This window comes from Mus musculus, chromosome 12, assembly GCF_000001635.26.
Source record: "Mus musculus strain C57BL/6J chromosome 12, GRCm38.p6 C57BL/6J".
Classification (NCBI taxonomy): domain Eukaryota; kingdom Metazoa; phylum Chordata; class Mammalia; order Rodentia; family Muridae; genus Mus; species Mus musculus.
In genome coordinates, this window is record NC_000078.6 from 81,713,252 (window position 1) to 81,728,182 (window position 14,931).

General features: G+C 49.6%; 1 protein-coding gene across 4 annotated transcripts in view; it reads right to left on the reverse strand.

Annotated features, from left to right (window-relative positions):
- Nucleotides 1–1,698: 1,698 nt before the first annotated feature.
- The window catches only part of Map3k9 (mitogen-activated protein kinase kinase kinase 9), a 66,221-nt gene continuing 52,988 nt past the window's right edge, over nt 1,699–14,931 (reverse strand). For 2 of the 4 annotated variants that reach the window (XM_017315122.2, XM_006516037.4), the window contains 4 exons: nt 12,951–13,079; nt 12,471–12,583; nt 10,813–11,625; nt 1,706–9,272 (listed from right to left, as the gene is read on the reverse strand). In XM_017315122.2, the coding sequence (XP_017170611.1) occupies nt 8,788–9,272; nt 10,813–11,625; nt 12,471–12,583; nt 12,951–13,079 (1,540 nt within the window). In that variant the 3' untranslated portion in view covers nt 1,706–8,787. Of the gene's footprint in view, nt 9,273–10,812; nt 11,626–12,470; nt 12,584–12,950; nt 13,080–14,079; nt 14,149–14,931 lie in introns of all 4 variants that reach the window. The other 2 variants (XM_006516036.4, NM_001174107.1) reach the window with 2 other exon arrangements.

Below are 14,931 nucleotides of genomic sequence, written 5' to 3' on the forward strand. Positions count from 1 at the left end.
TTTAGAGCTTTACTGTAGAAAGGCAGGGAGAAAGAGAGAAGGGAGAGAGAGAGGCTGGCCATGACCATGTGGAGAGAGGGAGGAAAAAGGAAAGAGAGAAGAGAGAAGGAGGGCTAGAGAGTAAGAATGGTGAGGGCTTAAAGAGAGCTATTTTCTTTGTAATTGCTCTGTTGAACATAAAATAGCCTATATTTATTGTAAAAAAAAGTTGAGAAAACCCTAACAGCATTCTAAAATTACCCACGTTACCTTTCCACAAATATCATAATTGGTTCTTTCCCAGTCTTTCTGATATGCCTATAAAAGTGTATTTTTAAAAGATCTGAATGGATATATGGATGTATGTACATGTATATAAATTGGGACCATTTTTTAATGTTTCTGTTTCACTTATTTGAGACAGAGTTTTGCCATGTAGCTCAGATTGGCCTCCAACTTGTGCACCTCCTGTCTAAGCCTCCCGACCCCACCCCATTTCCTGGGATTATGAACATGCATTACCACACCTGGCTTTTGTCCTTGGTGGTTTTTATACCCTGCCTTCTAACTTCTCGTGGACACTTCCCTATTTCCTCTATTAGTCTAGAATAATCTTAGTGGTTATATCACAGTCCAATCAATGATAACACTAGACTTTTGAGCCTGGGGTGAAGCAGAGCTTAGTTCAAGCATGGCGTGCTTGTAATCCCATCACTGAAGAGGTGGGTGGGGGCAGGCGTCTGAAGCAGCGTGGGCTACACACTCAACCTCAAAACAAAACGAACAAAGGAAACAAAGAGATTAATATGAAAGGAGGCTACCTCATCATCTCTCCCTCCCTCCCTCCCTTCCTCCCTCCCTCCCTCCCTCCCTCGTGTGTGTGTGTGTGTGTGTGTGTGTGTGTGTGTGTGTGTGTGTGTGTAGGCATGTGGAGGCCAGAGGAGCCTGGGTATTATTTTCCAGGTGCCAGTGCCATTGCTCTTCCACTGCTGTGGGACAGGATCTCTCACTGGCTTGGATCTGGCTAGCCTGACTGGCTAGGGAGCCCTGCCTTTCCCTGCCTCCCCAGCGCAAGCACACCCCACCATGTTCACCTTTTCATCTGTGAAGTCTGCGGATCAAACTAAGGTCCTAATGCTTGTAAGGCACCAGCTAGGCTTTTGTCAGCCTCCCTTCCATCCTTCAGGGTTCTCAGGGACATGTCTATGAAGTTGTCTGTGAGGCACCACCTCAGGCTCCATCCAGTTTCTAGTACCCCACAGCATGCCATCCCAGCACGAACTATATTTCAGTAAATGGATTTCTTTGGGCTGGTGAGATGGCTCCGATAATTAGGGTACTTATTGCCCAGCCTGATGATCTAACTTTGATTCCTCGGAACGCACCTGGTGGTACCAGTCAGTGGAGACTTTTCTGCTCCACCCCACCCACCCCACCCACCCCACCCCCACCCCCGTGTGAGCGAACTCTTCCCCTGCCCCTGCAGAGCAAACACCATCCCTCTCTATCCCCTTTTTTAATAGTCCCGCCATCAGCTTAGAGTCTCAAGGACCCTCAGAGGCCTCTCACCCTTGGCTTTTTTTTTTCTACACAATCTCATCTCTCCATACTCTTTTCCTATAGGTAACACTTCTCTGGGTACAGCCTGGCTACTTGGATTTCTGGTTTAATTAACATGAGAATGGGTTAGGACAAGCTACATAGGACCACCACAAGGAACCGGGAGTAACCAGTATGACAGTTTTATTCAAGTCTCTGAGAGCTCTGGTGTGGGGACCAGGCTGAGATCAGCATGACACTATAATAGTGGGAGGCTTAGCCACTGAACCCAGCCCGCTTGGCATCCCGTCAACAATGTACAGTACCTTGAAAGACACGAAGAGAAAAGGCCAAAGGAAAGAACCTGGTAATACGCTTCCTTCAGGACTTTTCCAAAAGCCTTTAAATATTTCCGACAATACACAATAATTTAAATTCCAAAGCAAATAGGGGCTCAAGGAGGGACTCAGGACACAGAGGAGACACTGGTGCAGGGAAGGACGCTTGTAGTTAAATACTGAACAATAAAACAACTTTCACTGTACCTTCTAGACTCAAGGGACCTAACAGGAGAAAGCCCCAAAGACAACTTTTTCAGAAAACTAGAGCCTGTCCAGTGCCTCTCCTTGAGACCTTGAACAGAGCCTCAGACCGCTGTCTGTGGAGGCCTGGCTGTGGACTAAGGTGAAATACAGGAGGGACCAGGGGAAGCAGAGCATTAGTGAGTTCAACACCTTCCTGCTTTGCTAGCTGGGTGCCAAGGCTCACGGCGACAAAAGGACAACATTCTGATCTCCCTAGAAGACAGGAGCTGAAACAGGCTTCCAACCTCCAAGGACTAGGAATGGAGGAGAGTGGAGGAGCTGTATCAGGAAGCTCCAAGTCGGACGGCAGAGACCCAGGGCCTTCTCGGTGCTGGGAGGAGGGGAGCTACAGGGCAGACCGTCATCCAGTGAGGTTGGAATCCCTGCCGAACTGAGAAAGGTGAAGGAGAACGCTACCCTCTGCAATGATGAAGTCTGCTGGGCTCGGGGAGATCACAGGTCAGCCAGAGGACACAACTCCCTGGGAAAGCGGTGATTTCAGAACCTACATGGACCCGAGATGGATGAATTTCACCTTAAGGCTTTTCAACCGTGGTCTAAGAATGTGCTCACAGGCTAGAGCAGAGAGATCAGCAACTTGCTTACCAGGTCTGTGACTCTAGGCACGCAGTACGAACACCCCCAAGTCTGACCACACATTCTTGGGTGCAGGTAATACCCACCAACTCTGGGGAGTAGTGTATAAGGAGTCACAAAATATATGCACATAAATTTCTGGACAGAACCTTCTTATGTGGAAGATATAGTAACTTTTCTTAAAATCTGTCGTTCAGCTCCACATCTGGGCCAGGATAAACCCTTATCTTATTCCAACAGGAATAAACTAAACTATACGCCTATAATCTTAGCATCTGGGAAGTGGAGGATCATCCAAGGTCATCCTTAGCTATATAGCAAGTTTGAAGCCTGTCTGGGTTACATGAGACCCTGTCCAAAGTAACAATGATAATAAAAATAATAAATAAAAGCCATAGCAGACATGGCCTTGGAACTGGAGGTAGAATAAATGGCGTGAGTGATGTGACCATGAAGGCAGGAAATGGCAGGGAGCCTGACCCTAGGGGATAGTGTGAAGGTTTGCTGTGCGGGGGGGGGGGGGGTGGTTGGGGGGGGACAGGACAGGACAATGGTTGCAAAGCTTAGCACACAGGGAAGCAGAAGAGTCCTGAGACCCGGGACGGATGAATGAGGTCCGTTTACTTCTAGAATTCGCAGAGAATTTAAAGTTGAGAATCTCCAGGCTTCTCTCTATAGGACCACTTTCTCCTGGAATGCTTCTGAGAGCCTAAAAGGCAGCCAGAGAACATGAAGGCAGGACACGTCACCCTAGCTACAGGGCCAAGGATAGGAATAGGGTGCTGCCCTGTCGTCTCTGAATGCCAGGGCTCCCAGGGGGTGACAAGCAGCACTTAGAACTTGTGGTATGAGGTGGTGATGAGGATAAAACACAAAGCCCTATGTCAAACAGCACAGCTCCATCTGGAGCCCCTGCAGACGTTAGGCAGGGCCTATCCCATACCAGGCTGGGAAGGCACTTGCATTGGATACAAATGTCAATGGGAGGTCAAAAAAAAAATTAGTAATCAAAGGCTAAACCATACTTCAATATAACTTTCTAAAATGCCAAAATTAATAAAAACATCCATGGCATGGTTGGTGCTCAGCCCTAAGGTTGTCTGTGTAGGTATGGTGGTGTGAAAGATGGCAGGAGCGAGGGCAACACAGAACTTTTGAAATTTGGTCTTGAGCGAGTACAAAGCATGCTGTATCACTTCTCAGGGGTCTTCACATGTCAGGGTTTCCCTTACAGCCATTCTGACCTGAGGGCTTCTCCCCTCCTGTCCTGGTAGGAAAGGCTGCTCTCTGAACACTAAGTCTGTGTTCTTATTTCCATCCTGGGATGCCATCTTGCTGCTACCTTCACACCTGACAACCCAAATGCCCCGGAGAGCAGTTAGCGGGTCAGTCAGAGCAGGGCAGGGCAGGGCAGGGCAGGCCTGTTTCCAAAGTCGCTCCCAGCTCAGGTCAGTACTCTCAATCCCAGGATCTTCTCTTTCCCATCTTGAGACTTGGAGAGGATGCAGGGACAAAGGCAGCAAAGAAATCAAGGACCTGAGTGCAGAGCTCAGGAGAACCCCGAACTCTGCAGTCAGTCCAGCGCTTCTCCAGCAGCTTAGGGAGGCCCAGGTGCCTCCAGGGTCCGCAACCAGAAACGGACAGAGAAGGCAGTGGGTGGGAATACCTAGAAGCAGCTCATGAAAAAAAATAAAAGAAACACACTTGGCCTGCAGACCTAACCAGGAAGCCGGGTCTGGGTTTGGCTAATTAGATATGGATTGACTACCCTTAATCAAACAAGATTCCAGCTCCTGGTTCCTGCCCTCCAACTAAGTACCAGAGATGGTGAGCCTCCAGGTATCCATGCCAGGGGAGAGTCCAAGGAGAAGGGTCTTTCTCCTTCTATATGCGGATTTTATTGCAATTTTTGAACTAGGAAAATACTGTTTTGCCATCTAGAAATGTGTTTTCAACAACTGTGTCATAACAGGAAGTCATTCTCAGGTCAAGCCAAGGACAAGTGCTATATGACTGAGCCATATGGAATAGGCAACTTTAGCCTTTGACCTCACTTTTCATCTTTCACATTCTCACTTTTCTCCACCAAGGGAAGCAGTGTTGCAAGGTGAAGCCATCTGTGTTGGAGCTGGGGCTCTGGCTCCACACATTTAAGAGACAGGACCTTGTTATGTTGCCCCAGACTGACATCACACCCCAGGCTAAAGCAATTGCCCTGCCTCAGCCTCCTGTGTAGCTGGGCTTCTAGGAATGCACCCCGGAACCTAGCTAAGATGGTAGGTTTTAAAGTTAGGGCCTTAAGCAGAGAAGTGGACATCACCCCCAGCTCACGGGAGGCCTTCTGAGGGTCACACATCGGCAAACTTCGGCTTGAAAATGGACAGGTGAAGTCGCCAGGTTCTTGCCACCACAACTCCCTGAGGGCCACTCTTACCTCTACCTCAATTCCAGTCTACACAAGTCCTTAGAGGAAGTTCAGTACTTCACCAACACTAGGACATGCCTCTTTCCCAGGCCTTCTAGAGGCAGACATGTGTGCTTCTGACCTGTCGGATCTCGCAATTACACACCCATCCAAAGGCACATGATCAAATAAACATGATTAAAAGTCGGGGGCTCTACACCCGTGGTGGAGCACCCCTGGACACTTACATCCGGAGGTGTCCACTCACAGCCACAGCCTTTAGGGCCCATTGTTCTTTACTCTGTTCAGAGCTTGATATTGGTAGGCCCTTGCTTAGCAAGTGGGAGATGCAGCTATGGGGGTTGGGGTGGGGTAGCAGAGGAAAGAAGAGAATGCACAGAAGACATGAACTTCATGAGTTAAGAATGGTCCTTCTCATGGGGCAACAGCATGGAGCCAGGATTGGGTCTAGACACCCTGCAAAGTCTTGTGTCCCTGAGCAACAGCCTGAGGGTAAAGGGATTCTATTAGGAGTATTACCCTTTGTCACATGATGTTCCATGCCTAGGGACCCTTTTCCTAACAATTATTCCAGAACTGACCTGATTTCGATTCCTAGCAAGTTATGACCCTAGGGATGATCCTCAAAAACCAGAGGCCACCCAGCCCCCGTTTCCTCAGTAAGACACCAATGGTAAGGACATCCAGCTGACCAGGTTAAGTGGGGGAGGGAGTTAGGAAATGATCATGTAGTCACCTGGGCTACATGAAGTGGTGGGAGAGCATGCGCCTGGCCTGGGTGCCCATTAATCATGTTCAACCAATTCCACATCACTCATCTTCCAGAAGCCAAAGGATAAAACTAAGGCAAGATGCCCTGAGGCAAAGATGGTGAGCCATGCTGTCAGCTTCAGCACATTCATCGTGCAGGGGAAGGAGCTGGCCCTCGAGCTGGCAGGGAGCCACAATGTCTCAATGCCCTTGCAAGGGAAGTGTATGATAAAGGCTTTTAGAAGGAAACCTGAGAGGGATCAAGACACAGGACAAGAGTCATGCAAGAAAAGAGGAACCGAGGAGGCGGGCCGGGCTCAGAGCTCTGGCCAGACACAACCATCCAAACAGCATCTGTCTGTCTGTCTGTCTTCCTGTTTTTGAGACAAGTGTATTGAATGTGAGGAAAATAATGTCACTTTTCTTTTAAGGTCAGAAGGGAAAACATCCCTGTTCTGAGTTGTTCAAATGTAGGTGATCGTTATTATGATGCCTACAAGGTCACAGGGATGTCAAAGAACACCACGTGAAGAGCATCCACGACAGCTTCCCGGAAATAGCTGGAAGTGGCGATGGAGGCATCTCCTCAGTTCCCAGCAACAGCCTGGGTCTCTAAGGATAAGCACTGGCAAGTGAAGGCATGAGAAGACTCACAGAAAAGAGCAGTATCCAATCCTGCTAGCAGCCTGAAGGTAGCGGACACATGTTCCGAGCAGACAGCCATGTCTTTGAGGAAAGGGAAGTGAAAGGGGGAAGCTACTGTCACTTAAGTGGGTATATTCACAGCTACCAAGCCTCGTCCTAACCATGACCACAGATATGGGAACCTATGTCACACAAATGGTAACTTCTTAACACTTGCCCCATCTCTAGGCTCGCTCGCACGGAAGAGTGGCAGGCAGTGGGCCAGCACTGCACAGGTTTGTCGGAGCTCAACAAGACCCCTCCCCCCACACTAACCCACGCTAACTCACTGCAGCAGTATACATGTCTCTCAGGTACGATCATCTCTTTAGCAAGGCCTTCCTCTGTCGGAATGTTGGGTGGAGATGGGCTAGATCCCACCTGTCACTCAATGGCCTGTAGCAGCCACTCAGTGTACACTGCATCTGTAACTATGCCTTTCCTGGAGAGATGGCTACAGTCAAGCCCTGCTTGGGGCTGGAGCACAGGCTGGAGCCAGCTGCAGCCTACCCTAAAGCTTTAATGCAGGCAAGGTGTGCAGATGGAGCAGTGGAGCATCATCACTGGGTTGGCTGGGACAATGGGGTTCACGAGCTCCCCTCTTCAATCTGAGGGGTTAGAGTATGGGGGGCAAAGTTAACCTCTTCCATTCTCACTTCACAGAACCAAGAGGGAAGATCAGATATTATAGCAAAACTCTGGCTGACATGGTCAGCACCGATCCCCTGTCTGAAACTGGGGGTGCAGGGTGGAGACAAAGGGCAAATGAACTCATAAAGAACTTGTGGGAACCAACGTCATCTCATATGTTCTTCACAGAGAAACAGCACTGATGAAATCTGTCACCTGCACCATGAGTACCGACCGCTCTAACCCTCTGGGCATCCAGGCGGCAAACACAAGAGAGCCAGTAGACAGACTCCAACACCACTGGGGACTGTAACCTCAACCAAGTTGTTACTGTCACCCACAACACCGGGGGCTCAGAGGGAATGGACAGCAAAGAAAATGGGTGAAAACACTTTGAAGCTCCATATTCAAGTTTAAGAAACAAATATTAAATACGTCAGCACTAGCCTCTCTGGTCTCTTGCTACCCAGCTCATGGTGCAGGACCCAACACAAAGGCTCTCTGTGTATAGAGACAGAGATGGTGTGAGCGCCTCAGGAACTGTATCATGCTACTGCCTCACGGCACCCAAACATTACTAAGGGTTCCGTTTACTTCAGGGACATCACAAAATGGACAGTCCAATGAAGAAATCCCCATAGTTCCATACCTCATGGTCCAGGACCCAGCCCCATATGCTATTGACATAATTCAGGTGTCTCTGCGAATCACATATGACCTAAAGCCCAGGAACCGGAGGGAGGAATGGAAGCTCAACAAGACAGAGAAATGCAGGCATTGTTCCTGACTTCAGAACTGGGGTCAGTGAGTGTGTCTTTCAAACAGATAGTCCTGAGATGAATCTGCTTATATTCAAATCTGGTGTAAGCATGATCTGAACCCACGCCACGCCATAGGTGCTGATTTCTGCCTTTGTTTCTAAAACTTAAACCCAAACCAAACCAAGGCCTGACTCTACCTCCCCACGCAGCCTGACTAAACCGTTCCTGACTGCCTCCTCTCCTCTCCTCCTCCTCTGAACTCTCAGTTCCCACTGAGATTTGCACAGGTAGGCAGTACCTGATCTGTCAAGCCCTCTGGCCTTCATAAGGCCAGCCTATCCCCATCAGCTGGCACGGGACGACTTAGGACACGAGACACTCATCAAATACCAAAGGTGACACTGAGTTGTGGGAAGAGTGGACGATAAGTCAGATCACAGAACATCAGTACAGATGTGTGAACAGGTAGGACTCAGGGCTGACAAAGGGAACCCAGGACAGCTATGGCTGGCTGAGGAGGAGAGGCAGTAGACGGATTTGGCTGAATGACTCTGTAGTGTCACCCTAAAAGGAAAGGAAGACCGGAGGGTGGGGACATATGTGCACACCCCTCTCTATACAGTCAGAGCTGACACAGCCCCTCTAGTGAACATGGAGAAAAAATCCTGCAGGGCAGGAGACCCTCCGAAGTGGCCCTGCTCCCACCCCTTCCATCTTCAAAGTGCATTCTCAGTGCAAGGAGGAGGTCTGGATCCCAGGGGGCCTGAGACCGGGCTGTGCCAGCCAGCTCCCTCGGCCTCCTCCGTCTTCTCCCTTGCCCACCCTGGCCTTTTTTATACTAAGACCAGAACTCCTGTTGGATCTCATATGGGGAAGGCCCGTGTGCATTCAGCTCAGCTCTGCATAGGGGCACAGTGCTATCCTGGCTCTGCCCCTCAGCATCCAGGTCCAAAAGTGTCCGTTCAGCAGGGAGCAGTGGTCCTGCCTGTAAAGGGAGCAGGGCTGGAAGTCCAGGCCGCTCTTCCACAGTGCTGCTGCTGCTGGCAAAGCAGGAGTCCAGGTTGCTGGGTGTTTCTGTGCTGGAGCTGTTAGCTGGGGAGGCGCTGCGGGCATGGCTGGGAGACACAAACCACCAAGGGTCCAGTCGCTGCCGGTTGGCAGAAGGACGCGGTCGAGGCAGAAACTCCAGGGTCTTGGGTCTCTCTAAGGTAGAGTCTCGCTGGGTGTTCCAGCGCCTTGGAGTTGGGGGAAAGACCACATTGGGGTCAGGGAGACGGGGAAATTCACCTGGGTCTCGGCTGGGACTGGGAGTTTTCAACATGCCTGGTCAGAGAGACAATGGGAAAGACATCAGATGATGGCACCATTATTTCCAGCTGAGACACGACCTTCCCCATACTTCCATATGCCTAGGCACGTGGGACAAATGTTTACAGAACTCACACTGTGTCAAGTAGTGTGCAGGGAGGTGCTGGGGATATAGCAGTGAATAGAAACAAAGTGGCCTTGGGTGAAGTAATAGTAACTAATTTAAAGCAGATGTTGGGAAAGGATCCTTAAGGTGGTCCCTTATGTTTGTAAATAAAGTTTTACTGAGACACATTTTTGATACACTCTGTAGCTGCTTTGTATCTCCAGCAGTATAGCTGAGTAGTTAGAGAGAAGAGAGACAGAGACAGACAAACACAGATACACAGAGAGAGACACACACAGGGGGGAGAGAGAGAGAGAGAGAGAGAGAGAAGGGAGGGAGGGAGGGAAGGAGGGAGGGGAGGGGAGGGGAGGGGAGGAAGAAAGAAAGGGAGGAAGGAAGGAAGGAAGGAAGGAAGGAAGGAAGGAAGAAAGAAAGAAAGAAAGAAAGAAAGAAAGAAAGAAAGAAAGAAAGAAAGAAAGAAAGAAAGATCCCAAAGTATTCACCATCTTGTCCTTTCCTAAAACAGTTTGCTGACCCTTGATTTAAGGGGATGACTGTTGTTCAGTGTTCATCTACATAATAGCCATGTGGCAGGAAACGATTCCTGCCATCTCTATTCCCAGACAGGTCACAGACCATGTAAGAGACAGGCCTACAGGGGGAAGACTCCCACAAAGGTGTGAGACAACTGTTGCACACACGGCAATCTCAATCTCGCCAAAAGGGCGCGAGCATCTCTGCTTCTCTCCATGTTCTAAGTAGCGGATGTTTCTTAGCCAGCCTCCGGCCTTTTAGGGAGCAAGGATTGGTGACAGGGAAGTCCGAAGTAGAAATTGCACATTCACAAGAGTTTCTGGGGTCAACTGCTAGAGGCAAGCTTATACATGTGGATAGCCACCTACTAGACATGTCTCCAGCTGTGAAGGGGCAGGTGTGACTCAGGAATTAGTGACAGAGAACGTGACGGATGGGTGGCAGCTGACCTTAGGTGTGTGTCTGAACTAATGCTATAATGGCAGGGGCCCAAGTATGTGGCAGAAAACACCCTCCCTGGGTGTGGTGAAGACTCCTTCACTGTGGCTGCAGAATCTTTAGGGAACAAGAAGCTTGACAGCTGCCCTCGGATGGGGAACCTCCGCCCTGCCCCAGAGCAGGGTTTCAGCATGTCATTGATGCCCTTGTCTGTCTCTTCTGTCTCTTCCTAAGCAGCCCGACTCCTTTCATCAGTCAGGAGAAGATGACCATAGTACAGGGCAGAGAGAAGCCAGCCAGCTCTGGACACCCTGCCAATTCCATATCATATTTCTTGCATGGTTGAACAAGAGAAGAAGAACTGGAGCTTATTCGAATCCAGAAGTAAAAGGAGAGAAAATGAGCCACCTACAAACATCTTTACTCCTGGGGGCCATAAAAGAAGCAAAGAGAAAAGGGGAAGTGGCCAGAACTCACCTGTTCCAGGACTGGGACTCATTCCATTGCTGGAGGGGCTCCTGCTGCCTAGTACTGCAGGGGCTGCTGTTGGCTTAAGAGCCCCATCAGAAGGAGTCCGCCTGTGACCACTAGGCTGCGTGGGGGCTGTGAGGGTGACATGGGTGGGAGTCAAGGACTGGTTGGGGTCTCTCTTGAAGCGCTCCACTCGGACATTAACCAGGGGGTTGTGGGTACATTGGGTTAGGGGTGGAGCTTCAACTGGGCTGACTGGCATTTCATACACCACGATCTCATCACTGTCAGAGCGCAGTAGGGAGCGGGTAGAGTTGCATTCAGAGATGGAGGAGAGAGACAGCAGTGTCAAGGAGGCAGAGGGGTCTCCTAGCAACGTCATTGGCTCTTCCTTCTTGAAGAGCTTTCGGGAGGGGGGGCTGGTACTCCGACGAGGGCGGCTGGCCCTTTGGAAAAGACCTTCACGCCTCTTCTTCTCCTCCCGGGCTGGTGGCTCAGGTTCCTCTGGGGGAAGCAGCTGGCACTTGCCAGCTTCCAGCAAGTCAAACCCTAGGCCTGTGGCTGCCAGAACAGCTCCACATCCGAGCAGAGCCACCTCACAGCGCCGGTGGTGGGTCCCACCGCGCTTGAGGCTGTTGGTTGGCGTCAGCTGAGGGGTACTGGTAGCTGAGTTGACTGGGGTAGGTTCCTCATGAACTCCATCACTAGAGGGGCCATCCCCATCCTCTCCACGAGGAAACGGGATACAGAGGTAGGACTGGTTGGGTGAATGCTGTTGATGATTCTCTCCGCTTCCTGGGCCTTCGCTATCCTCATCCTCTGTGCAAACAGGAGAAATGGCAGAGAAAATGGAGTGAAGAGTCTGGTCCTTCTTCCAGCTCAGTGTCAGAAAAGCAGGACATGAAACTGGGCACTGAGCCCATGGGAACTGTTTTCTGTACACCCAACTGAGACCAACATGGGAAATTCACCGGCATTCCAGAGCCCATTTCTCTACTTGCAAAAAAGGAGTATCAGCTACTTTGCTGTCTCCCTCTTAGGGACTCTGCCGAGTGTGTATAAAATGCTGCACCAACCTCACAGCTGTTAGGCAAGTGTACTACCACTGTGCAACTGTGCAGCGCCTTTACCTCATTCGGACTCCTACAAGAACAGGCACAATGAGTTCCTAGAACCAGAAACATTGCTAATATTTTTGCACCTTAAAACTAGAAAGGCTTTGGATTTCTAGCACAATTCTTTGCAAAATGTCTTAAGGTTGGTCTTCAGAAGAAATCAGAATCCTCTTCATGTTTGAAGGCCTGTTATGACTTGGAAATCTACAAAGAAAAGCATCCAGAGAGCTCAGCCCCCACAGTGTTACCAGAGTAACACCCGAAAGGCTCGGAAAGGGGAAGTATGCCCAGTTCAAGCCCTCATCCTTGCACACTGTCCTAGGGACATTATTGTTGGATTCTTGGGGCCAGAGGCAAAAGACAGGTTCCATGGCTACAATACATGGAAACTGGGGTTTAGAAAACCTGGTAAAATGGAGACGACAGAGTAGAGGACAAAGATGAGACAAACCCTATGGATAGTAAGTAGTACTGGAATCCTTAAACAACACTGGAAGTCTAGCCAAGAATTCTCTAAGGAAACCAGGAGAAAACCAATGCTCTACTTACCTATCTCCATAAGGCTGGTGAACCCAGGTAGGGCGGGGCTACTCCTTGGGCCCTTCCCCAGGTTGGGGGCACTGGATGACCACTGCTTGTATCCATCTACCAGGGACTTGAGGCTGAAGGAAGGAGGAGGAGACTCGTTAGCACTGGCTATTTCCCTTACGGCCTTTTTCATGGGCGTTCAGAAAGTGTCTGTCTCCTTAATCACACTGAAAACCTCGGGGGTCAGACAACTCTTCCTGAGCCCTCCTAGTTCACAGACAAGTGCACATGCTCTAGGAGATGAAAAGTGGTGGTTTCACCGAGCCCCTCACATGCTATGGAATCATGGAAAGAGTGAGTGAGCGGGTGGGCAAGCAGACAGAAGGAGTAAGGGCTGAGCTTGTGGAAGGCCGTGTCTGAGCCATTCTTAATGGAAAGGCAATCACCCCACAGAAACCAAACAACACACTCAGAACATCACAAGGATTTCAATGCAAACACCTGCAGTGCAAGGCAAGCATGGGGCAGATGAACCAGCAGAAATGGCCCCGGCCACTCCACTCATAATGTTTCTCAGCTTCTCCTTCCAAGCTTCTATTTCGCATGCTTAAGCTTCCAAAGCCATTCACTCTTCAAAAGGAAAAAAAAAAAAAATCAAGCAAGAAAGCTGCATCCAGCCAGTGCATGTGGGACAGACCCATATGGGGGACACACCATGTGGTACTCAAGCCGCAGTTTGTCTGGGCATGGAGACAAAAGACAGCGGCTTGATTTCAACTCCCTGCCATCAACTCATTCGGCAAACTTAGCAATTCTCCAGAGACAGATGGACCCCCTTCCTTTTCCTTACAAAGTGGGATCTGGTTCTGGAAGCACGGGCCTTGCCCCTAGAGGGCAGTAAAAGGGAGCATTGAAAAATCTGCTTGATATGGTGGCACTGAAAACCCATCAGCCAGAGAGGACTCTTGGTTTTTAATGCCAAAGACCCATACATCAAAGCCTACTCTCTCAGGGTCTGAAGCCACAGCGGGAGAGAGAAGGCTCAACTTTCTCCTAGGCCTCAGAACTGTGCGGGCAGAAACACTGGTGAACTGAAGCACAAAACACAGAGCTAAAGCTGGGCGGTGGTGGCACACGCCTTTAATCCCAGCACTCGGGAGGCAGAGGCAGGTGGATTTCTGAGTTCAAGGCCAGCCTGGTCTACAAAGTGAGTTCCAGGACAGCCAGGGCTATACAGAGAAACCCTGTCTCAAAAACAAACAAACAAACAAACAAACAAACAACAACTACAACAAAACAACAACACAGAGCTGGAGAGAAGCGGCCAACACCACAGCCTGGGACTTCCCACTACACTGTGATGGTATAGCTCCTCTAGTACTGGGCCTGACGAAGCCCAGGTTAGCCAATCAAAGCCAGGCTCAAGCGTGCATAGCACAAGGCCTTCTCCAGGCACAGTGTGCAAGGAGCAGTCCAGCAACCTGGGTGAGACAACAGAGCAGTTTTCCCAAGGTGCGCTGCTCTTACAAAAATAACCAGCTCGTCACTTGCAGCAATGAGGAATGAGAACAGGAAAATGGAAGGGCAGTTGCTACCAACACAGCTGTGGATGGGTCAAGACCAGACTCACCCCAAGTGGAAGTGTGGAGACTCTGATGGGGTACTTAAGCCATTAGCTTTTTCCCGTCTCTGGGGGGAGCTTCAATGAATAAAGAGAGTCAGCAATATGTAGTGGAGACCACAGCCAGCTCACCCTCTCCCATACTCAAACTGCCCAGGCTGGACCAGCGAGGTGGCCAGCTGTGCTCTGCCCGTCCAATCAGCAAACCTACTCCATGTTGGAGCTGTTTCAGGCCTAGGCTCTTCCAGTGTAAGGGACAAAGGTCCCCGGACAGCCCCAGGGTAACTGCAAGGGGCTGTGAGTCAAAAACACCCAAGCTGCCATCAGTGAGCTGCTGTTCCCTACAGACATGTACTGTTAGATGAATGGGGAGGGGGAATTCACTTTACTGAATTCAAGGGCTTTGCTGTTACAATTGTCTTCAGTCAACAGGCACTACAATTAATAACATTATGATGGAGATATCGCTAACATTTCTGACATCAAAGGCAGCGGGACTCAAGCTTGTTAGAATACACTTTCATTTCTTCAGTGAGAGTTGGGAATAATGAAAAACCAAGGCATGTGCTTCTTAATTGTCTCAAAAGTCTGCAAGGACAGATCTATGTAAGAAGAAAGAAAAGTACAAAGTTAACACTCTCTCGTAGTAGAAGAAGAAGGTTAATTTACTATCAAGACAAACACAAGAACCTTTAAGTGAAGCAGAAGCAGCAAAATCATTAGAGTCCTCTCTGAGGAGAGGAAGGACCTGCAGGAAGGAAGAAAAACTACTGTGCACACTCACTGAAAATGGAGTGAAAAATTTAATTAGCAGACACCACCACGAGCCTGGTTAACCTTAGAATTTATACTAATGTCAGA